At 43.9% G+C, this 25,384-nt stretch overlaps 1 protein-coding gene and 1 pseudogene across 3 annotated transcripts in view; one reads left to right on the forward strand and one right to left on the reverse strand.

The window, feature by feature from the left end:
* Nucleotides 1-11,213, reverse strand: part of LOC147427386 (Ribosomal protein L10 family protein) — a 51,155-nt gene extending 39,942 nt beyond the window's left edge. For all 3 annotated transcript variants that reach the window (XR_015186048.1, XR_015186049.1, XM_086497398.1), the window contains exon 1: nt 11,053-11,213. Coding sequence is in view for 1 of the 3 variants with exons in the window: in XM_086497398.1 (XP_086353524.1) it covers nt 11,053-11,080 (28 nt within the window). In the remaining 2 variants the exon portion in view is untranslated. The remainder of the gene's footprint in view (nt 1-11,052) is intronic.
* Nucleotides 1-25,384, forward strand: part of LOC147427381 (uncharacterized) — a 156,917-nt pseudogene that overhangs the window by 116,649 nt on the left and 14,884 nt on the right.

The following is a 25,384-nucleotide window of genomic DNA, read 5'->3' on the forward strand; positions in this document are numbered from 1 at the left end:
ACGAAGATTCAGACAGAGAGTATGGCCCGCCTCGGCCTACTCAGGCGGAGCAAAGAGAGATGGAGCGTCGTCAATTGATTGGCGATGCAACAAAGATGATGCTCAATTTTGCCAAGATGGCAAAATATATAAACCAGACCTCTTTGAAAGAGGTACAGATGGAGTGGCAGAGAACCACAACACCACTCCCGAAACCCGCTCTCAAGAAACCTTCTACCTCCAAGAAATATACGGAGAAGGAACTAGAGAACGTGGTTGATGCATGGATTGCTCAGCTTTTTGACACGCAAAAGAAAGCCAAAAAGCACGGCAAAAAGCAGAAGAAAGGCACTGACTTCCCGGGTATTTGGGTCGTCGGTCGACATTTAACAAGGCAAAGAAATTGAAGAAGCGCGTCAAGTTTGAAGACCTACCCAGTTCTTCTTCTTCTTCTTCTGACAGTTCTTCTAGCTCCTCAGATTCGAGCGAAGAAGACAGAAAAGGTAAAAAGCGAAGCAAGAAGCAACGCTTTGGAAAGGGCAAGAGAAAGGCAAAGAAGGCTAAATCTCGCCCAGAGACTGACAGTTCTACTGAGGACTCGTCTACAGACAGCTCAGATTCCGATGACGGAAAGTTTTATGCGAACAAGAAGAATTTTTACAAAGCCAACCAGTATGACTTTCTCGAAGATAAAAGCAAGAAAGTGCGAGAGTTTAAGGAAGGTGGCCACTCGATCAAGTTTGATACTTTTCAGGATACTCAGATGCTTCGAAGGCTTTGTCTTTTATACAGCAGTTTGACATCGCTTTCGCGGGAGGACGCTATTCAGAGCACTCCAAGATTCGGAGAGCTGCCTCTTACTTTAAGGGGAATGCTCGTACTTGGTGGTCCACGCTTCTATTAAGCAAGACTGTGCCAGTTACATGGCTGAAATTCAAGAGGCTTTTTATTTCTTCTTGGTTGGCTCAAGAGTTTGAGCGAGATATACGAGCTGCTTGGAACCATCTCCGGATGACCAAGAGCGATACAGTGAATTCTTATTGTGAAAGATTCTGGAGCTCTTTCCTACCCGCCTCTTCATTCAAGAAGATCTCGTTCAGAGAACAGATTGAGCGGTTTACCTTGGGTTTACCTACAGAGATCCGAAATCACTACTTGGAACAAAAGTCAGCTTCTGTTCAGGAGTTGATGAGTCATGCGAAGCGGGGCTTTGCCATTCACTCTGGCAGTCTGACCTACCCCACTGATGAGGCCATGACACAACGAGCCGAACAGACTTCTCGGAATGAAAGTAGAATGAAAACGAGCAACCCAGAGAAAAAAAAGGATGCACGACCCAAGCTTACTCCTGAGGAGAGAGCTCGCTTCATCAGAGAGGGGAAGTGCTTTGGATGCGGGGAACATGTACATATTTCTGCAAAGTGCCCTGATAAGGCACAGAAAGAACAGATTGATAAAGACGACGACAGGTCTGAGAGTTCGAGAGCAGCTGAGGAATCTGGCAGAAAAGGCAGATAGAAAAGCAGAACTAGTACCACATGGCGTGGGACCTGCACCGAATCTAATGAATGAAAGTACAAACTTTGCCACTTTCGGGGCAAAGTGAAGGATCAGGAAGCTCTTTTGAAGGAGCCAAGGCCAACTTCTTTTCACTTGGAATTGGCGGCTCGATTTGAAACTACGCCCGACAGACTGACACCACAGGCGGAGGTAGATCGATTGGCACCCGGATGGGATGTTGCCATTACACCGAGCATTGGCAAACTTCGTTTGCAATGACAAGGGTGTTAAGGGCACGCGAGTGACGTTCTACTCGGGATCCCTTGGTACCACAAGAACTACGCCGTGGTTGACTACCGGGCCGAGAAAGCGACTTTGATAAATGAAGGGCTTAGAGATTGTACTTGATGAACTTCAGTTTTCTTACTCATTCTTTTGGGAGAACTGGACGATGGATAAAAGTTGAATATGTTTTGACCTGAAGAAAAGAACGCCAAGATTTTTTTTTCTCCACGCTCATGTCGATTGCTTTTGAGAGGGCCTGAAGATCATACCATTGATCTAATATCTCGAAGCACGCCACCGAATCGGCCACCTTATCGTGTGAGCCGAGTACAGAATGAAAAGATTATGAACCCAGTGAAAGACCTCTTGGAAAAGGGTCTTGTCCAGCCTAGTACTTCACCGTATTGCTCTCCAGTGTTGTTGGTTTTGAAGAAAGACGGATCTTGGAGAATGTGCATCGATTATAGCACTCTCAACGAAATCACCATCAAGAACAGATTTCCGATTCCTAGGATCGATGATATACTCGACACGTTACAAGGATCCTCGTGCTTTAGCAGGATTGACTTGAAGAGTGGATATCATCAGATCAGGATAGCGCCAGGAGATGTCTACAAGACAGCTTTTCGGACGACTTTTGGGTTATTTGAGTTTTTGGTGATGCCTTTTGGCTTAACCAATGCTCCTGCAACATTTAACCGGATGATGGATAGGATTTTTCGAGAGTACAGGCTATTTGTTGGCACTTTCTTTGACGACATCATTGTTTTCTCGAAGAATGAGACAGAACACAGAGATCATCTGCTTCAAGTCTTTCAGGCATTACAAGATCACACGCTAGTGATTAATGCAAAAAAGAAAAGTGAATTTTTCCTACCAGAGATACATTTTTTGGGACACATTGTGTCAACAGCAGGAGTGCAAATGAACCCGGCCAAGATAGAGACTATCCGTGATTGGCCCGATTTGAGGAATGTCCATGAAGTTAGAAGCTTCTTGGGACTGTGTTCGTACTACAGGCGGTTCATACAAAAGTTTCCAGAGGTTGCTTCCCCTTTGCATACCTTGACACAGAAAGGAGTACCTTTTTCGTGGGGACCCACAGAGGTGACTGCCTTTCAGACATTGAAAGAGAAATTGACTACGGGACCTATTTTGACTTTGCTGGACTTGCAGAAGTCATTTGAAGTATATTGTGATGCTTGTGGTCGTAGTCAAGGTGCGGTCTTGATGCAAGAAGGCCATGTCATAGCTTACGAGAGCCGTTTGTTCTCTAGGCCGGAGATGACAGCACAGATCTATGGGAAAGAGCTTTTGGCGGTTATCCGCGCTCTTGCTCAGTGGCAGCATTACCTACTCGGAGCGGATTTCACTGTCTTTACAGACCATCAGAGTTGGCGCTACTACTTCTTGTCATAGAAGCAGCTTTCGGAAAAGCAGATGCGGTGGACGAACATCTTGTCATAGTTCCACTTCCAGATTGTCCATGTGCAGGGACAGAAGAATGTGGTGGCAGATGCTTTGTCTCGAAAACCGTTGGTTTTGGCTATTTCCGCGATACATCATAGGAGCTTCGAGGATATGGTCAATCAGTGTGCCACAGATACACATTTTGCAGATATTTTCACACCGATACGGGATGGGGAGACAGTAGCTGGATACTCCCTTCGGGAAGGCTACTTTATGAAAAAGACTATGTTGTGCGTTACACAGCCGTCGAGGGAAAAGGTTATGACTGATTGCCACTGTCCACCTTTTACGGGTCACCGCGGCATTGCTACCACCATGAAAGGGGTAGAGAGAGATTTCTTTTGGCGGAGACTGAAGAAGGATGTGGAAGAGTTTGTGCGCAGTTGCTTGGTAAGCCAGAAGGTCAAGTTTGACAGGCATAAGGCACAGGAATTGTTACAGCCTTTACCCATACCCACCCGCCCCTAGGAAAATATTGAAATGGATTTCATTTTTTTTTATCTCCCGAGAATACAGAATGATCACGATGATTTTTCGATTACATGGCACGCCTGAGACGATTGTCTCCGACAGAGATCCCAGGATTATGAGTTTGTTTTGGAAGGCAATTTGGGAGAACATTGGCACGCGGTTGCAGTTCTCGTCATCGTTCCGCTTGCAGACTGACGGGCAATCTGAGATTGCCAATTCAGTGATTTTAGATTTATTGAAGTCTTGTATCTCGCATCAGAAGACTCAATGGGAAAAGAACTTACCTTTGGTGGAATTTGCCTACAATAACACGATACACTCTTCGACGGGGAAGACGCCATGTGAGATTGTTGAAAGTGCTGCGAAGGTTCCATCCTTCCTGAGCACGAAAGATTAGAAATTTGAAGAGGATAAATATTCGCGAGATTTGGATACGGCTTTTGCCAAGGTTCGCGAGACTTTGCAGGAGTCTCAAGAACGACAGAAAAAGGCAGCAGATCGCCATCGTCGCGACTGGAAACTGAAGGAGGATAATTGGGTGCTCTTACTTTTGAGAAGGCACGCCTAAGAAAGAAAAAGGGAAAGGAGAGGCTTTTTCCAAAGCTTAGTATGTGATACTACGGACCTTTCCAGATTACTGACAAGATAAATGATGTCTCCTTCCGATTGAAACTGCCAGATACTTGGAGGATTCACAATGCATTGCATGTGAGTCTCTTGAAACCTGTTAAGGGTGATGTGCCTGATGATGGGGAGCCTGATGAGCAACCCAAAGTGGAAGAAAACGAGGAGATCCTTGTTCTTGAACAGATTTTGGCACATAATGATACGAAGAAAGGTAAAGTCCGAAGGCGGTTCTTGGTTAAGTTCAAGAACTTTCCTGCATTTGATGCAAAGTGGATGGAGGAGGAGGACCTAGCAGATACTCCTCGGATTGTGAAACTTTACCTCGATGTTTTGGTTTAGCATAGTCTACTCCAAACGGAACCCAGAATTCAGCTTGGCCGGAGATCTGGTGCAGTGGGATGCACAAGAGGGGAGTCACTCCGCTCCCTTGTCAACAGATGCCTCGATTTTGATACTAAAGTCACTGATGTCTCTTTGAGCTTCAGGGATACTGAGAGCTGACAGTATTCTGCTGGATGACTTTATGAAATGGAATTCCTGATTATGATACTGATTTGTTCTTGACTTCTTGTGAGTGCAGGAACTGATAGCCGAAATGACTGCAGCATTTTGGTCTGATTGATCTCGTATAGACATGGTTGCAATAGGGGTTAGTCAATCGGACATCGTTGAGGTCCCGATTGGACCTAGATGTGATTGCTACCTACATTGCCGATAAATCATGGTCTAAGATCCGAATGAATGTTGAATGTCATGTGATGTCCTGTGATGTCTGGTGATGTCCTGTGATGTCGTGTGATGAGACTGTCGATTTTGTACATGTGCTAGATGTGCGTTCCTAGCACGTAGGTACTAACAGTCAGTGTCTGCTAAGACGGTTTATGGCTTTTGTCGGTTTTGCAGGCGTAATCGCGGTCGATTACAATGCTTTCAAGAGGGAGGTATGTCACAAAGTGATGACGTGGCGGACAGCAAAAACCCTAATTTCTGCCAGAAACCCTAAAATTCCTGCAAACCCTAATTTTTGCCAATAACCCTAAATTCCGAAAATCGCGGAGGCAGATTATTATTATAAAAAAAAAATTTGGAAAATGATGAGCGACGCGAATTTTGCTTTTGCTTTTGTTTTATTAAAAAAAGAGAAAAGACTCTCTAAGAGAGAGAGAGAACTGATGCTTTTGATTTTAAAAGCTTTTGGGGCTCTGCTTTTGGGCATCCCTTGTAACCTTTAAATTAGTGGTGAGGGCCTCACTTCTCAGGGCATCTGGACGCAGAGTCTGAGAGTGAAACCCTAACCGCTCTCTTGTACTTTGATGATTGATTAATATAAAAAGAAATACCGAAAGGGGCGCCAGTCTTTGGGGCCAATATCTCTAGGCACGGAACTCCGTCGGGCCAGTGCAAATCTATTGTGATCTGTGAATTGTTTTGAAGTGGTTATTTGGTGCTGTCGCGGTTGATTCTTCACTTGGAGTGTCCAAGTCTGTTACAGTCTCCTTTTCCTAAATCTGTGCAAACTGCGCCTGCACAATAGAAAAGAGTTGCAAGAACTCTTTCATGTGTTGGTCGCTCTGTTCTTGTCTTACTTGCTTGTCTTTCGTTGTTCTCGCAATCCAATTTGGCTTCACTTTCTTTGTTCTCGCGATCCAATTTGGCTCGACTTTCTTTGGCTTCCAAGTCGTACTTACGCTCTATGGCTGCCACGCTTCCTTCGTATTCACGATCTATGGCTGCCATTTCTTCTTCGTAGGCCTTTCTTTCTGCTTCTCTTTCTTCGCGTTCTAGCTTTCTTTCCATAAACAACTGCTTCAACTCCTCCATAGAAATTCGTGCAATCCTTGGCGTAGATGGGGAAGGGGGAGGGTCGGAAAAACCTCCGAGTGGGGAAAATTCTTCTTTGCCTCTCATGCTCATCACCTCCAAGCGAAGTATCCATTCCGCTTGGAGTGATGACCATCCACTGAAGTCTTGGGTTCTTGTGGGTTCTTGTGGTCTTGGGTTCTTAAGTTCACGAGGAACTTGGGGGTCTTGGTTCTTGGGTTCTTGAGGTTCTTCTTTCACTTGCAATCTGTGTTCGAGAAGGATCTTCTCTTCACCCGAGTTTTGCTCTATTTTGCGGGCGCACCTCTTGGCGGTCTTGCGCTCACACCAAGGTTGCTTTTTCCCACCTCACGTCAATTGGCGGCCGCTAAGTGCACGGTCCGCTCTCAATGAGTGAAAAGAGGCACAAGCGGAGGCTGGACAAGCCCTTCTTTCTTGGGTTTCCTGTGACTCTTCAAAAACACGATTAGGAATTGACATACCCAAACTTGGGTTCGTGCGACCTCAACAAGCAAAAAACATTATGTGGTTCTTGTGGTTCTTTCCTTGAGTGATACTGAACATTGCCAAAGCTCTGATACCAATGTCAGGTGCAACGGAATGAATGAATGTACTTTGCTCAAGATGAGTGCTCCGAACTATGCTCAAGGTTCCTTTTTCTTATGGAAGGGAGAGCCTTCCGTTCCTTTAGTGAGAGAGTGCAATGGACACAAACAAAGTGAATGAAAACAGTGAATGGAAGTGCATTGTAAAACCCTCACTCTCTATGGCGAGAGCGGTCTACTTATGATTGCACAAATCTCTACAATGCTTGGACTTGCCGACGATAAGGACGACGACGAGACGGGATGAAATCTGAAAATGCTAAGGGCTGAAATCTGCAAATCTTTATCTGCTGAATTCTGACTCTATGTTGGTGACGATGTCGATGGTGACGATGTCGATGGCGACGATGCGACGACGACGACGCGCTGAAAACGCAGATGCTGAAACCTGCGTTTTCTGGGCTGAAACTGTAAACCTTGCGGAAACTGACCGTGCGGCGAGGAACTGCTGCGGAAAGGTGAGATCTGCGAGATTCGGGACTTGATCTGCGGTGTCTAAAGGCTGAAAACTGAAAACGTTGATGTTCCTTGATGTTCCGTCGCGGTAAATCTGCAAAACGCTGGGGCTGATTTGCAAATCAAAAACGCTAGGACTGAAAATCGCTCTGCTGTCTCGCCGAATGGCCTACAACTGCAAAACGCTAGGTCTCTTGTTGAGTCTGCTGTCGCCAAGGATCTGCAAGAGCAAAAACGCTGGTTGATCTGGTCCAAAAACGCTGGGTGGTTGCTGTGGAGCAAAAACGCTAGGGCTTGGGGTTCTGCTGAGAAGTTGCCTGTTGAGCGAGTGCTCTTGCTGCCTCTTCTGCCAGAGAGTGCTAGCACTAGTTTGCTTATATACAAACTTAGCAAAATTGCCCTACCTACTTTCCAATAAAAGTCACTTAAAAATAATAAGTGAAAAATGTCAAAAATAGGGAAAATAGGCTAAATGCATTGGAAAATGCTACTGATGGAATCTGACTGGAATCTAATGGTCATGTTGTGTGCAACCAGAGGATATGCATCTAATCTAAGTGTCTGGACATGCACGGTCTGCGAACAGACTCACAAAAGTGCCAAATCACTTCCTATTCTAGACTGACTTGACGGAACAGAACCCTGATCATGCTGTAGCTTGTCCACGGACACACATGGTTGGATGTGTCACGTGACAGATGAGGGAGTCGTTGAATATCTCCCGGCCTGGACCTTATTAGGTTATGCGGGAGGAGTGTTCATCGGCGACTTTATGTTTCTATGTCTTGTAACATGCATATGTAAGCATTTGTGTTGCATTGTGATGTGCCAACTACTGAATATTCCTAATTGGATGAGATTGACTAGATATGTAATTTTAGTGCATCAAGACACTCGTGGAAGATCAGTACGGTTTGGGTGTGATGGTTAATTTTACTACCCCGGAATATCAAGAGTTCCGATCTAGACGAAAGGAGAAGCTAACTCCTTGATCAAAAGAGCCGAAAGGAGAAGCTAACTCCTTAACAAAAAGAGCAAATTGATTGTCCCACGGAATGACCCTCGAAAATTTTGAGCTAACTTCAGTTGTTTTGCAGATATGCTGTAATCGCCGACGATTACTCTCTTTCAAGAAGGAGAGATGTCACAAACTATTGACGTGTCAAAGCCCTAAAGAATGGAGCCAACTTACAGATGCCGGCCAAGGGGCCTAAACCCTAAGAAGAACAAGTAGCAGAAGAAGAAGACGTCCTACCAACTTATGGGGACCCCGTCCGATGGGGCCTCAAGTGACATAAAGATTAAAATAAAACAGGACCCGCAGCTGATAACGTGGCAGTTTCGAAAATTACGCTGACATGATGACATGGCAGGCTATACGCATTTTCGCATTTTGCATTGACTGTTGTACGAAAATTCCGTGATTTACGCTGGCAGCTTTTTGGCATTGCTTTTGCACCAGATGCTTTTGAGTTAAAAAGCTTTACATGAAAAACAACTTTTCAGGCCAAGGGCCTTTAAATATGAGGCTAGGGCTCATTCTCTGGCATGCTTCCTAGAGAAGGTGTAGAGTCTAGAGTATCGGTTTGTATTGTGTTGATGCAATATAAATATAAAGAAATACCGAAAGGGGTGCCAAGGTTTGGGGCCAATACTCTCTGGGGTGGAATTCCGTCACTCCGTGTCGCGTGTCGTCTCTCTCTCTCAGTTCAGTTGTTATTGAAGTGCTAAAAGCCTGTTCTTTTCTATTGGCACGTGGTGCCCGTCTTGTGACAGTATACCCCCTAGGCAAGCCCCCTACTTGCTTTGGTCGACCCCCCCTTGTAGCTCATGCTTGAAGCTCATTGAACCCCTCCAGGCCTAGCCAATCACAAGCAAAAGTCATACCAAGCAACAAGGGTAGCCTTGGGACAAGTGTCCCCCTTTCCCCTTTGGGAGAGAGAGCTTGATAAATGCTAAAACAATTAATTAAATCCACTAAATTACCATTGGACCCCTTGGAAGGCCAACCAATAGTCTTTCGGCACACCATGAGGGTAACCTAGCTAGGGGCTTGACATGTGTCCTACTTGCCCCTTGGACAAGGGGTGTCCTTTGGGAGAGAGTGGTCAAGCAACCACCCCGCCTTCTTGCCTGGCTCGCCCCCTCCTTGTAGAATTCACTTTTGACTTTTGTGCCACCTCAAGCACCTCAACCTTGGGCCTAGTTCTCACCACAAGCTTGGCCCTTAAGCCCCTCAAGCTTGGGCTGGGTTCTCACCTCAAGTACAGCCCTAGCATCTCAAGTATGACAAGCACCTCAAGCATCTCAGTCATCAAGCGCCTCAAGCATCTCAAGCATCTCAGTCATCAGGCATGTCAAGGACCTTAAGCTTGGGCCGGGTTCCCACCTCAAGCACAACCCTAGCTTACCTAAGGTCAAAAGACTTTTAACACTAACTATTGGAGGTCTTCAATGAAGCTAACCCTAAGGTCTTTATGCTCCATTGGTTAGCCTTCCTCTTTGATAGACCATCTCTCATTTGGGCCCCTTTACCATTGGCCCCGTGTTGAGATAGATCTATAGGCACATCTCTATATCCTAACCCTTACTCCCGTTTATTCTCCCACATTAAATGATCAGTTTAATATGAGAAAATCATTTGGGTTGGCTAGATATTAGATTTTATGGCAAAAAATAGGGGTGATACTCGATAAACATTACCGTAGGTGCCAAACCAATGGGGACCTTGCCAGCAATACAACAACCGAGTGGGCAAAGAATGACAAATACAAGCCGAACTTGAGAAAGATACCTCAAATAGGCCGAGCACAATCACAAAATAGCCCTCACTCCCTATGATCAACCCCTAATAGATAACGGGGGACTAACAGCTTTGCCAGGACCTAACAAACTCTAACACAAGATAGTTCACAAATGAGCCCAAGGTACCATATATAGGGCTTTGTAACCTCCTTTCTTCACCTCCTTCCATCTAAGGACGTAAGCAGTTTCGGTGGTAATGAAACTTGAGAAACCGACACTTCAACACCCTCACCCACTCCGAGTTGACTTGGGTCGATCTTCCACTCGACTATATACTCAAGTCAGAGGTCTAACAAGACTGCTTTACACATTGGTCAAGGACCAACTCGAGTTCAAGTGGAACTAACAAGCAATATCCACCAATTTAGGAACCTCATCGAGCAGAATAGTCTATTCATCCTGCCCTGCTAATGTGCCACACTAAATGAACACTGAGATATACTTCCGCATTTGAAATGGTGCAAAGATACTTGAGAGCACATACCAATGCAGAGAGCTTTGAGTCCTTGAGTATTTTAACATATACCCGCTTGCCGTCTTGCCACTTCGAGCCCTTGGGGCCGCCTATGCCGGTTTCTCTGGTCCTACTAAAAAGCTGAAATGTGCAAGTTCTATCAAATGATCACGTGACCATCACACATTCTCACTCTTATCATTATCTCCTTCTTCTGGCTTGGGCCTTGGCCAAATCTTCAGCTAGCAGGATAGGCTTTGCATTGGCACCTTCTGCTACGATTAGCTTCCCAAGGAAGTCTGCTTGCTCCATGTCACTTCCACGACAAAGCATAAATTTCCTTGTGTCTAGAGCTTCTTAGTAGTCATCTACCTCGGACGTTAACTCCGTGCATAAAAGCTGATACATACATGAGTAGATCCTTTCCTAGAGATAGCTTTCAGACAAGATGGGTTTTAAAAAAAAAGCAAGAGAAGAGCACCGATTTATTAGTGCGCACAGCTTACAATGGCCCAGAGCTGAACACAAAATTTGAACACAACACCTGAAGATATGACACCCAATTCTCTGTGTACTGACCTAGCTTGTTGCGCTTGGACTTCGGCATAGCGAGCTACAGAAGGCCGCTAATGAGGAAGTCCCTGTCCAGAACAGCCGAACACGAAATTTCCGCAAAACCCTTGGCAGAGGGTTAACTCCTGCCACCTGGACAGGTATTGTAACTTACAATTACGAGACGAGAAGGGAAAGTGGACCAAACTAGTCTTGCTTGGTGGGCCTTGCTATAGGTACAACATCTATAGAATATAACAGGACATATACAAATGCTCTGAAAGGAACAAGAGCATGAATAATTTGGCAACGAGCGCACTGTCTGAAAGGGATATACATTTAAAAAATGATATAATGTTTATAGGAGGAGACAAAGTTAAGTGCATCAATTATTAGAGATTATAAGGATGGTTATAGTTGAGACTATATCCAAGCGAAGTTGTACTGCTATGTCCATTGATGAATGTTTTTTCTAGTATACGTGCTACACGTAAATTCTTGCAAACAAAAAGTATCTCAAATTTTTCATCGAATGGTTGGTAGCGCAGATTGTTGGCTCGTATTTTTGAAGGTGAATGTCAAGTGTGTTTTGCCTTTCTTCTTTTGTAGTTATTTTTCGGTACAATGAATGAGGATATTGATACATGTAACTAACAATGCATGTTGCATCGTTTACCGCACCGGTTGTCAAGTTGATGTTTTCAGTGATCATGTAACGCACACCAATTGCAATCGAATCCAGCTCGTTGAACTTAGGGTCTAGGAGCCACTACTCTAAGGACATTTATGTTACCCGCAATTGCCTTTATTTCAACTTTTGTAATGTCATTTTGATTGTACAACTTATTCAAGTCAAGGTTGTTATAGTGTTGGATGTCTGATATGTGAGTATAAATTATCGTAGTAGAGTTGTTGATGTAGTCATGCACATGCGCTTCATCTATAATACATGCACCCAAGGTACAATTGATCTCATCTACATCTGGTTTTATTTCACGAATAATGGTCAAGAACTGAAGCAGTTCAATGTCCATTGCATGTCTTACAGAGCATGACATCTTGTAGAAAGTTGTGTGTAGCCAGTGTATCGAGCTTGTCATATGGCATGCGTTACAAAGCTCCCGTGCGTGACTACAAACTAGGGGTAGTTGGGCAAGATCACCGAGCAAGAGAATACACTTGTTGTTGAAGGGATCTACCAATGTACTACACGTTACATTATATTTTGTCTTACGATAAGGTCATAAGTTGTTTGGGTTAACATGTATAATTATAATATCTGTCTCTTTTATGTCCAAATATCGCTCATCTGCCTCATGAATAGAGAGGGGATATTGTTGATTTGTGCTTGGTATCTTGAACTGGTAATGGAATGTAGATGCAATGCTACTAAGTCTTGTTGTCGTTGCTCCAATGGAAAAACGCCCAACAATAATATAGAAGCGAGGGCAGCATGAGTGTCTATTTCATTTGTTTGTTGACCTTGTTTATCGCTATATATGTGAGGTATGCCGCCACGCAAGAGGGACACATAATTTCTAGATTGTGAGCAAAGATGTCACATTGCATGCTCCAATATTTATACAATGCAACAATTTCAAACCATGACTTAGCATGAGGATGGTAAGCTAGTTTCCAAGTTGGTTACAGTTTGCTCCCTAGCTTATTGGCGCTTGGATTGTAATCTTCTAGGTCTTGAGAACTTCATACTAACACCTAGTACGAGAGAAACAAGGACATATATAGTACGGTATCAATTATTTAGACACCTAGTATGGTATAAATTATTTAGAGCTAAAGTAAAGATGCACAAGGTGAACTCACTACTGTGATACAACACATGCATTCACTAGTTGTGTATTCACTATACATCACATGCATTGGCTAGCAACCATATGCAAAGAGTTGTGTGTGTAACTAACATATATAGATGTTGATCAACATCGAGTGTATAGTTCTGAAAACGAGATCTAAATAAACCGAAGCAAAGGAAGTAATGTGGAAAATTCTAAAACAAGTAAATAGATAAGACATGAATAAACTGAACAATCAATGAGGTGCTTTACTGACCTGCAATGTTGTATTGTTGCTTTTCAATTGTCTAATATATAAGCCTATATTTGAGTCAAGCTACAAAAAAATGGTTGGTTCTTTGATGGCAAAGTTATTTGGATGTATCATGGAGATGAAGATAAGTGAATGGGCTGAAAAGAACGGCAAACGTGCGCTAGGCCAAGCAGGTTTTCGAAAGCATCATAGCACTATTGATCACCTTGTCACTCTTCGAGTTCTTATGGAAGCGTCTCGATTGAAAGGAAAAAAGTTGTATTGTTGCTTTGTGGATTTCAAGAAAGCTTTTGACATGGTACCGTGAGGAAATCTTTGGAGACATATGCAAAGCCTTCAAGTGCCAAGAGAATTTATGCATGAAGTCTTTCGCATCTACCAAAAAATGATATATCGACTACGTATGGGAGATGGAATTTCAAAAATTTTTGCAAGCACCATTGGTGTCAAACAAGGATGCCCACTTTTCCCAACCCTCTTTGGGCTACTCATTGATGAATTGGAATGCATGGTTCTTGATTTTATGCAACAAGAAGGCATAGAAGAGGTTAAGATCGGAAATGCGGTGATCATGCTTTTGCTTTATGCCGATGATGTAGTGCTCTTGGCACATACCTTAGAAGATGCACAAAAGCTTATGAGTGTCTTGGAACGCTTTTGCCTAGATAGTGGGCTGATTGTGAATGGATCCAAAACCAAGGTTATGCTTGTAAAGACCCTCAATGATGAAATCCATGCATTGTATACAGCAATGAGCAACTTGAAGTGTAGATAGCTTCAAGTACCTTGGCCTTGAGGTTCCATCCAATCATAGATGGAAGGATTGTGCAATGCGTTGCTTGGAAGCGGGAAAGAGGGCTTATTATGCATTTGAGAATATGTGAAATGCTGGAGAGATCAAGTGTTGGGCTCTCAAAAGTACCTCTTTGACACATTGGTGACACCGGTGCTTCTTTATGGAGTGGAGGTGTGGGGTGGTAGCATCGGGAAGTCTACTTGGAAAGAGTTGGAGAATGTCCAAAAGCATTTCCTCACCAACTTTCTCCAAGTCAAGACACAAACACCCTACATGCTCTTACTTCTTGAGTCCGGATCGCTTCCCATTGAGATCTTGGGCATGCAAAGGGTTGTGGAGTACATGCTTAAGACACAACGTAGCCCTTTGTATCGACTTCCTAGAATCGCATATGAAGCAAGTCAAAAGGTCCAAAAGACATGCAAGAGCAAAATACTAAGTTCGGGGTGGATGCTTGACATCAAGAAATGGTTTGGAAGATGGGATGCATGTCACTTGGTCAAGGATGCGTCGATCGACTCCCAAGTTAATGAGGCCTTCTTACAACGCCAATGTATCACGGCTTGGGAGAAATCCAACGGTTCTCGCTTCAGCCATTACACCACACACATTGCCCCAAACTACAAATCTCTCTTCTTCTCCGAACGCGGTAACCGAACCCATCCCTACATCCTTGAGCCCATCCCATTGAGTGCAATCTGCACCATTGCCTCTATTCGTCTTAGCTCCCATTCTCTACGCTGCGAGACAGGACATTGGGGCACTGGCGAGGAGTCTCATCGATTTTGCACCTTATGCCCTCGTCAAGTGCGAGAGAGTGAGTACGACACACTACTTGAGTGCTCAGCTTTTGACCACATTAGGTCCTCTTTTCCCCATATATTAAGCCATGAGCTCTCCCTACATACCTTCCTCTCCCAACCACGATGTGGACTCTCTATTGCGACGCTCATTTCAGCCATTTTTGAGCATCGAGAGTCACTTATTACCTCCACTCACACCACGTGACATGTTCATTTGGTCCCATAGGTCATATTTGACCTCCGAGAACGATAATAGACTTATCTATGTGTGTGTGTGTGTGTGTGTGTGTGTGTGTGTGTGTGTGTGTGTGTGTGTAAGCTATCTAGGTCATCAATTGTCTTCTTGCCTCCTTGCTGACTAACTCGCGTTATGTATTGTGCTTCCTAACTGCACATGATAATGGGTATCTTGAGGTTGGTGTCACTATAGCGGAAGGCATCATATTCAGTCCGCTCATCAATAATCCAAACGCGCATCTAGCGCACTACCATTAAGTGACGCTCATGGGCATTAGTACGGGTGGCGTTCCACTCAATATCATTCACCTTCAAAACAAAGCCAAAAAGTGACTGGGACGTTGTCATATTTAGCAATTATGAAGCCCATACTACCTTGCATTTAGCTGCCTACTAGGCATTGTGGCAAGCTATGACTAATTAAAACTTGTAAATGCCCCATGTTATACTTCTCAATACATCAACATGCAGTTCAAGGCAACATGACGCCGAATTTGTCAGCCCGTTTGATGTATGTTATTTCCAAGGGGTTTGAATCAGGGTCTCAATCAAGTAGCAATTCTCTTCAACACCGCCTGAAGGTGAGGGTGTAATGAGTGTGTTTTTGTGGCCATAGAGACGGTATACTCAAGATCGTCAGCAACAACTATAAAAGATCTATTGATGCCTTTGACAATGATCTCACTTCCAAGAGCAATGGATTTGTTTTCTGCATTGAGCTTCCGCTTAGTTTCTTTTATTGGCACTAGTTACTAAGCCTTGTTTCTGGTCACACACAAATAACTAAGTCTCCTTAGTACAACTATATATGCCATGGACAACTATGCCGATCTTGGCATAGTTGCAAAACGTGAATGGGAATGATTTTAATGCGCGACCGCCAAGCAGAGTTACTCCAGCTTTGCCTCAGAAGCGCTAGAGCACAGATTCTATAGCGTGCTCGCCACGAAGGGCATGCAACAACATGCAACTTTATGCATGCGCTTAGGTGTCATCAAATTCTATCGGGTCACCGACGAGTCGCTGCCCTGCAACCTCCAGCTGTAAGTGTTATGGGTACTGGCAGGTCTCATGTAACCACGCCCTTATATGCTAAGCCAGTAAGAGATGCAAAGAACACTCATCTCTACAAGAAAACCAAGATAAGATGCAGCATCATGAGAAATGTATTTGCAGAAGAGGGCGCTTGGCACCCAACATATATGATATATTGAGTGTATAACTAAATAAAATATTTTTTGAATCTTGAGGTTGCAAAATGCATTCAACAGTAGATAAACTTTGTACAGTCCTCTTGACGTTGAAATTGGTTCCACACTCAGACAATATATTAACAGCCACATGCCATGCGCTATGGAATGTTAAGTCATTGTTGGCGCTCAGCCTGTTTGGCATACTATGGCTGCTATATGGAGTTTCTACCTCGACCGCCTGCTGCACAAAAGACCTTTGAGAAGATGTGAATAGATTTTCATTGCCCACCCTAGATCAACAACTTTCCTCCAAGGGAAAATGAGGGTTTGTGTTGACTACAATACCAAACTGATGTCTGCCATCTATAACCATCTGAACTTGATCCGATAGCTGATGCGTACATGGACCTTTGCTCATAGGGTCCGCCAACGAATCATGGTTATAGGCAAGAAGGAAGCTCCAAAGTAGTAACTGTTGTGCGTTCAAATTCACACCACCAACATTCCCTGCCTTGTATGCAGCTGCCAAAGAGAAATGTTGCAGTATACTATTGTTGCTGATCTCAACTGCGCCCGCATTGGCTGCCGCCTGTGCGTGGTTTAGCAAGAGAAGCGCTTTACAAGCAACAATATTGGCCATATTTTCTGTAAAGTTTCTTCTATACCACCCAGTTTTGAATGGCAAGCAGTGAACTGCTATTGGAGGCTAATAGGTGCTGACATATTGGTATGCCTATCTCCAGAAATGCCATTACTCCACAGTCCGTGTTCTTCAACTTCTCCAACATCAAATCTCTTTGTGTGGGAAAAAAAATTAGCTTCCGCTTATGTTCTTTGACTATTATTTTGATCCTGGTCGACAGCGTAGACACCTGCATGATTGACTACTTGACTTCCGTTGCAATGTTGCTACTTCTCCTTGGAGCTACACATTAACCAACTCCCGTAGACACCATATTCTGTGTTGAATTGGTCACAAGAGATGTTTCTTTTTGTCTGCAGATCCTTCCAAAATGCTTGTATCAAATTTTTAGATAGGCTATCAAAAGAGCTGGACGAGGAGTGCGACTGAAGCCAACGACTCATCAAACCATGGCTTGCACTCGTGGAAATATTCCCCAATGCCTTTCCCTCGACATTGAGTTGCCTGCCCCACCTGGCTTAATTACTTCAGGATAACATCCATCATAAGCTTCGATGTGATCGATCCTGCTAAGCTTTTCTTCCCTTGTCCACTTTGACGTTTACTCTTTCCATTTTTTTGCCTCTCTGCATCGCGTACAGCCTGATAGCCTCAACAAAAGAATTTGTTGAACGGGCCAGCAAAGGCAATGAGTTTGGTGATTCAACTACAGATCAGGCCAATTGATCATCGATTGAAATATGATATCTTCTACTTCAGTAGCACTAGTAGAACATACCTCTGCCATGGGTTGATCGCACAAAATATCTGATCTTTGAGAGTGCTCATCACGTCGGCAAGCATGCAAAGCACTCTCCAACTTGATGATATGTGAAATATAACTAGGGTTTGAAAGATCTCCGATACTCCTTTCTGGTTCTGTCCGGCTTGCTGCTACATGGGCATACTGCACAGAAAAGAATTGGTGAATCTTGAGAATTAGACATGGACCTGCTGCATATCATTTCCATGAACATTGAAGGATGGCCGAGGACACAGGGTTGTTGAATCTGCATGAGCTATACTTGGAGCGGCATAATGCTGGCCATAACTAGTTGCGCATGAAGGTGCCGCGGGAAGCGTGTGCGAGTGCAAGTGCGAGAGCAAAGAGAGAGAGAGAGAGAGACCTGCTTTGGGTGGAGCGCATAGCAACGTTATCCTATTGGCAGCTCCTTATTCTGTTGTATTAAAGAATAAGTGTATACCTGGTTAAGTTAGTAGATGGGTTAGTAGTAAGTGGGATGTTCGGCCAATTGGCCTGAATCCCAACAAACTCCCACTTGAAGGCCAATGCAGCCCAAGTGACGTGGTATGTACAACTGAAGCAATCTAGTGGCTTCAACCTATACCCATCAACTCACTGCAATGTGTAAACCGCTCCAAAGCTAAGCCTTTGGTCAAAGCATCTGCTGGGTTGTCGTCAGTGTGTACCTTGACCAAATCAATGAGCTCTTTGGCCAAGAAATCTCTCACGAGATGATACCTGACTTCAATGTGTTTCGATTTGGAGTGAAACACGGGATTCCTTGCCAATGCAAGAGCACTCCGACTATCACAATATATCACTGGAGTCTCATCAATGCCAAGATTTTTGACCAAGCGAGATAACCATATAGCCTCTTTACTTGCGATGATGCAACGTACTCTGTTGCCGTAGTGGAAGAAGACGTACAATCTTGAAGACATGACCTCCAAGATACTGCTGCTCCAGCAAATATGAAGACATAGACAGATGTTGACCTTCTATTGTCGACACAACCCGCATAGTCTGCATCCGCATAACCCATGATGGATGCATCACTGTTCTCGAAGCGTAAACACCTGCCGATCGTACCTTTGAGGTGCCTAAGAATGTGCTTCACTGCTTCCCAATTCTTGCTACCAGGATTTACCATATATCGGCTCACCACTCCCACTGCAAAAGCAATGTCTAGTCTTGTGGCCACCATAGCATACATGAGACTGCCCACTTGTAAGATAGGGGAGACTAGAGCATGAGAGTACACCACCCAATCACCCTTTATATAGGCAAGCCCTTGGCCCTTTGCCCTAGTTGGACTCCCCGTTCCACACCGCCTAGCCCGGCCCTGCCCTTGTCTAGTCCGGCCTTGCCAGTGTCCTGACATTACTCCCCCCTTAAGAAGATTTTTCGTCCTCGAAAACAAAAGTGGGAAACTTCTTCTTAAGAACACTAATGTTTTCCCAAGTGGCACCTTCTTCAGGTCGGTCTTTCCACTTGATTACGGCTTGTTGACGTACGTGATGACGTATATGCAACTCATGATAATCAAGAATATGTTCAAGTTCATGCGGTAAGGTAGGAGGTTCAATGTAATCAACCAAAACCTGTTGGTCAATGACATTTTCGTCCCCATGTAACCGCTTACGTAGACAGATTACATGAAACACCGGATGAATGCGAGAATGTGAAGGTAGTAATAGTTTGTAGGCACGATCACCTACTCGCTTGAGTATTTTGAAAGGCCCACAATATCGGGGAGATAATTTAGGCGTCGGCCCAGTTTTCAGACTTTTTGAATGTTCTGGCACACGTAAAAATACTTCCTCCCCTTCTTCGAAGGTAACTTGCCGACGTTTCTCATTAGCGTATTTCTTATACCGATCCTGTGCTTACCGGACATTCTGACAAGCAAGTTTCAGCATATCCATATGGTCTTGGAGAAAATCCTTAACCTCTTGGAGTTTTTCGGTTGCCAACCCCACCGTAACTGGTGACCTAGGTTGAAACCCATACATGAGTATGAAAGCACTAAAACCTGTTGTGACATGCTTAGCTCTGTTGTAGGCAAACTCGAGAATAGGTAAGTATTCTTCCCAGTCTGACTGTTTTTTGCTAACGTCTTAGCATATCCTCTAGCACCTGGTTAACCTGTTCCATTTGACCATCCGTCTCTGGATGATCAGCTGTACTGAGGTTTAATTGTGTACCTAATCGTCTAAATACAGCTCTCCAAAAGTGGTTGTTAAACTTGGGATCACGGTCACTAACAATGTTACTTGGCAAACCATACAATTTGTATAGATTGTCCACAAATAACTTGGCTAGTTCTGGCGTCTTAACCATTGATTTGGTCGGACTAAACTTACATAGTTTAGTCAACCTGTCTACGACCACCCATACTGAGTCATGACCTCGTATAGTGGTTGGTAAACCTACAATAAAATCCATAGAGATACTTTCCCATTTGCCATTGGGAATATCCAAAGGATGTAAGAGTCCTCCTGCTTTCAGGCGCTCTACCTTATTAACTTGACATTTTTGGCAGTGCAAGACATAAGCTTGAACAAAGCCATGGAGACCTGGCTAGTAAAACTATCGTCGTACGAGAGCATAAGTTTGTCTAATCCCCGGGTGCCCTGCACTTGGACTATCATGACATTCATAAAGAATTTGGCGCCGAATGTCTGTGTCCGTCGGTACACAAACTCTCCCTTTGTGAAGTAGGTACCCATTGTCGATGGTAAAATGCATCCATCGCTGTAGTTCATCACTTGATAAAGGAGAACTAGGTGTGGGGTTAACTGTACACTACCGTCATTGGAGTGAGAAGGATCCCTCTTTTGAACATGGCTCCACACTTTGGAATATGCTTCATCATGCTCATATTTGCCCTTGAGAGAATCTAAAAATTCACTACGAAGTTTCGTGAACAAGAGCGAATTGATCTCTAGCATTCGACTTAGAGCGTCTGCCACTACATTGTATCGGCCTTTGCGATACCTTAGCTTGGCGTCATATTCCTGAAGGATCTTGGCCCACCTGGCTTTTCGACCCTTTAAATCTGTTTGTTGTGTAAACCATTTGATGCTTTCATGGTCAAACACAATCTTGAACTGAGCACCATACAGATAATGCCGCCATGTTTTTAAGGCAGACACTATTGCATAAAGTTCGCGTTCGTAAGTAGAATAGTTCTGCTGAGCTACATCAAGCTTCTTACTTTCAAATGCAATCGGTCGTCCGTCTTGTAACGGGACTGCTCCAATAGCATGATCACTGGCATTCGTTTCCAACACGAATGGTTTCAAAGGATCTACAATAGCCAGGATAGGAGTTGTAGCTAACGCATTCTTGAGCGTATTGAACTGTGCTGTTGAGCGAATCCCCACTGAAAAGCCTTACCTTTGCCTTTTAGTTGATCCGTCATAGGAACAACAATTGAGCATAGTTTTTAACGAACCTTCGGTAAAAACCTGCAAATCCTAAAAATATATGTAATTCTTCCAGATTTTTAGGAGGAGGCCATTTCCTGATGGTATCCACTTTGGATTGATCCATGTATAGACCGTTAGCTGAAATAACATGCCCTAAATAATGAAATTCATCTTTGAGAAAATCACATTTAGATTCCTTGGCATATGACTTTTTTGTACGTAACAACTCAAATACCTGCCTAATATGTTGTAAGTGTTCTTCTTCAGAAGCACTGTAGACTAGGATATCATCGAGGAAAACAATGACAAATTTGCCCAAATATGGCTTCAAGACACTATCCATAAGTGTCATGAATGTTGCGGGTGCATTGGTTAACCCAAAGGGCATTACCAAAAACTTGTAGTGTCCAAACCATGTTCGGAATGCAATCTTAGGTATATCGGCAAGCCGAATACGGACTTGGTGATATCCTGACCGCAAGTTGATTTTCGTAAAAATACGAGCATGAGTTAGCTTATCAAATAACTCATCTACTCTTGGAAATGGGTATTTGTTCTTAACTGTAACCTCATTTAAGCCCCGATAGTCTATGCACATGCGCATACTGTCGTCCTTTTTCTTCACTAAAAGGATAGGCGAAGCCCATGGTGAAGAACTAGGTTGTATAAACCTTCTGCTAAGGTAGTTAGCAAGCTGACGTTCCACCTCAGCAGCCTCTGAATAACTCATACGGTAAGGTGGTTTACTAACAGGTTTACAGCCTGCTGCCATGTCAATGCTATGTTGTACTGATCGTGTCGGCGGTAATCCTGATGGCAAATCATTAGGAAATACATCTTGAAATTCCTTTAATAATTGACTAGCAACGTTTGCTTGTTTAGAATTAGCAATTGGTGGAATAGAGGAGAGAGAAGTATGCGGCGTTGAGGAATGTTCAATAGACTCAATGTTAGAAAGAAAATGAGACACTGAGTAACACAAGAAAACCTGATCTATTTCATTATAAAAAATGAGCTGCATAAGCTCAGCGGTACGAATTAGTGGTGATGAAGGTATATCTTTTTATCCTAACAACAACACATGTGCACCATGGGATTCAAACATCAAGTTGTTGTGCTCATAGCTACCTTCAGTGATGGTCCTAGGCTATGCAACCACTCCCTACCGAGAACCACATCAACCCTTTCCATAACCTGAAAATCCTAACAAGTAGAGTAGCCTTGTACTTCCAATGGAACAACTCGGCATTGAGGATCCCATATTTCAGTATCATGTCCATTCATCATTGCTACCTTGTAGCGGTGGGTACTCAGAGTTTGAGGCAGTTTGAGTTTTTTCACCAATTCGTAATTGATGAAATTGTGAGTAGCACCGTCATCTACCAAGATGTGCACCTTGTGCCCTTGCAGATATCCATGCATACGTACTAACTCATGTGGTCCAAAGGTTGGTTGCCACATGGAAGCTGTGAGACAGCATTCATGCACCACCTCAGTGTGTGTTACTTCCATTGTAGAGAATCTTGAGGAAGACTCAAGAGGTAGCACTTGCATCGTGTGCACTGCTTTCTCCTTTCCCCGAGCAGCAGATTTCCCCTTGGGACAATCCTTTTTGCCATGACCTCTTCCTAAACATTGAAAACATAAATTTTCTTTCTTGGCTTTATCAAAATCCTCAAAAGAGAGAGGACCCCTGGACCCCTTGCGTTTTTTAGATGCATCTGAATTAGCAACTATAAATTTTATTTTATTGTGTCCATACTGAGTGCGTGTATTACCATGTATGCTAGCATGCACGTGACTATTATGTGTTTCTTCTCATCAGGATCATCATGAATATGTGCTTTCACTATGGCCTCCTCAAGTGTTTTAGGGTCTTGGGTCTTGACATACTTCTTAAGTTCGGGTGTCAGACCTCGTATGAACCCTTGTACTTGTTGAAAGGTATCCAAGCCTTCCAGCTTGAGGATAACGTCCCGATAGTGAGAGATATATTCCAGGAGTGATGGGTATCGGCGCATGGAACATGTGTCTCAAACCGTCCAATTCCGATCGGCCTCGTTTGTAGGCAAAAATTCCTTGCTAAACATGGCTTCAAAAGCTGCCCAACTCTGTGGTATGATGCTCTTCTCCTTGAGAGACATCCACCATTTGTAGGCCTTGCCTTCCAAAGTTAAGCTCGTCTGCAGAGCTCTGACTACATCTGGAGTACGCCGTAAGGCATGAATTCCATCCCACTTGCTGAGAAAGATATTCACTGCATCCTTATTGCGGTGTCGGTCTTTTCCCTTAAAGACTGGTGGTTTAAAGTTCTTTAACAAGTCATCCACCTCTTTGGTAGCGAGAGTATGCAATGTATCAGTAGTTGGGCCTTGCCCTTGTGTGTCAACGTGCTCATGCATGTGGCTGTCAGCAGAACTCTTAGACTACTGATGCATTAATTGAATTACTAATGTGGATAGTTTGGTAACATTTTCATTTAAAGCTTTAAAATTTGCATCCATGACTGTCATGCGTGTCTGAAGTGCACAAAATTCTTGAATATCGAGCAATTCATAAGTATCTTCTCCTGCCATAGCGTCGCGGGTACTCTCCTTGAGAGGATCCGGCCGCGGGCCATTATTGGTAGGATCAGGAGTACTTTGCTCAAAATCTAATTGCATATTGATATCTGAATCCATGGCTACACAATGCGGTGAAAGAAGTACTCAGAAAAAATACCTGATATTGAGAGCACTCGCAAAGTATAGTAGCCGTGCTAACTCCGTCAAAAATCGAGAGTAGTCCGCCGTATATGGAATTCCACGAGCTCTTGATAGTTGAATCAATTAGGCTTGAAGATGTTGACAAAAACTTGTACTGCTTGAGACGTAATTGTTAGCTTTGAAACGTTGTAGACGACTTAATCTTCCCGAAGGAAGCAGTTGCAATAGATACTTGTTCAAAAATTTCAAATACGTCGAAATTTAACGCTACCAACTTCTGCAATTTCTGAAATTCTGACAGTTTGCCAAGAAGTGACGGCTTAGTGAAGAACTTCATGGCCCCTTGCCAATGAGCTTATGTCGAATCTTGGCCGACAATCAGTCTCAAATCCTGTGTACGGGGTGTGTGCCCGGTGGGCATGCACCCTTGCTTGAGTTAATTGAGGAAATTGCCCAAGGCCAAAGGCCTTAGGGCGTTTTGAGTGTGAAAAAGAATCGTTGCAGTCGACTATGGCGACCAACAGTGCCGCGAGAGCGAGGGAGAGAGAGAGATGCTTGTGTGATGCTTCCCGGGCATCGCTACAGTGACGGGACCTGCTCCCTGTCGTCGCAGCGCGATTCTGCCAAGCCGGGCCACACACAATATGGCTGAGGTTGAGGGTCTCTCCCTCCCCGGCACAAGCGGCTCTGCACATGCTGTGTGTTTTTTGACTTCCTCTCTTAGCAGGTGGCTTTTCACGCCCTCCCTTGCATGAACATGCAATCCACGCCCTCTTGCCCAAAATAGACTATGCTGTGATATCAATGTAAGACAGGGGAGACTAGAGCCTGAGAGTCCACTACCCAACCACCCTTAAAATAGGCAAGCCCCTGGCCCTTTGCCTTAGTTGGACTCCCTGTTCCACACCGCCTAGCCCTGCCCTGCCCTTGTCTAGTCCGACCTTGCCGGTGTCCTGACACCAATGCCGAAGAATATGGTACCTTAGCCATTTCAACTCACTCAGCATCAGATTTGGGTGCATCTTCCTTGCTAAGTTTCAAGAATGCCTGCATTGGGGTACTCAATGCTTTCCCCCCCTGCATATTGAAACACTGCAAAACTTTCTCAATGTATGTTTCCTGAGATAACTCAAGAAAACGACGTTTGTGATCTCTTTTGATTCGCATGCCAAGGAAGTGTGTAGCATCCCCCAAATCTTTCATTGCAAAATTAGTGCTAAGTGTTTTCTTCAAGTTGACAATTTCCACAATAAATTTCCCAGTTATAAGCATGTCATCAACATACAAAACTAGAATGATCATCGAGCCATCATCTAGCTTTCTTGTGTACAAGCAGTGATCCTCTTCGCTCCTTTTATATCCTTGAGACCTCATACATGCATCAAATTTATGATACCACTGTCTTGAACCCTATTTTAAGCCATAAAGTGCCTTTTTGAGCTTACATACTAGCTCCTCACGAGATGCATTCTCCTGAACAAACCCTTCAGGCTGCTGCATGTAAGCATCCTCATCGAGATCCCCGTGAAGAAATGTTGTATTCACATCCATTTGGACAAGGTCCATGTCCTCAATGGCTAAAGACCAAGTACGGTTCTAAGCGTTGTCATCTTGACTACAGGCGAGAAGATTTCATCAAAATCGACTCCCTTTTGTTGTTTGAACCCTTTGGCTACAAGTCTAGCCTTGTACTTTGGATT

This window comes from Adiantum capillus-veneris, chromosome 23, assembly GCF_014529385.1.
Source record: "Adiantum capillus-veneris isolate H3 chromosome 23, ASM1452938v2, whole genome shotgun sequence".
In the NCBI taxonomy this organism is placed as follows: domain Eukaryota; kingdom Viridiplantae; phylum Streptophyta; class Polypodiopsida; order Polypodiales; family Pteridaceae; genus Adiantum; species Adiantum capillus-veneris.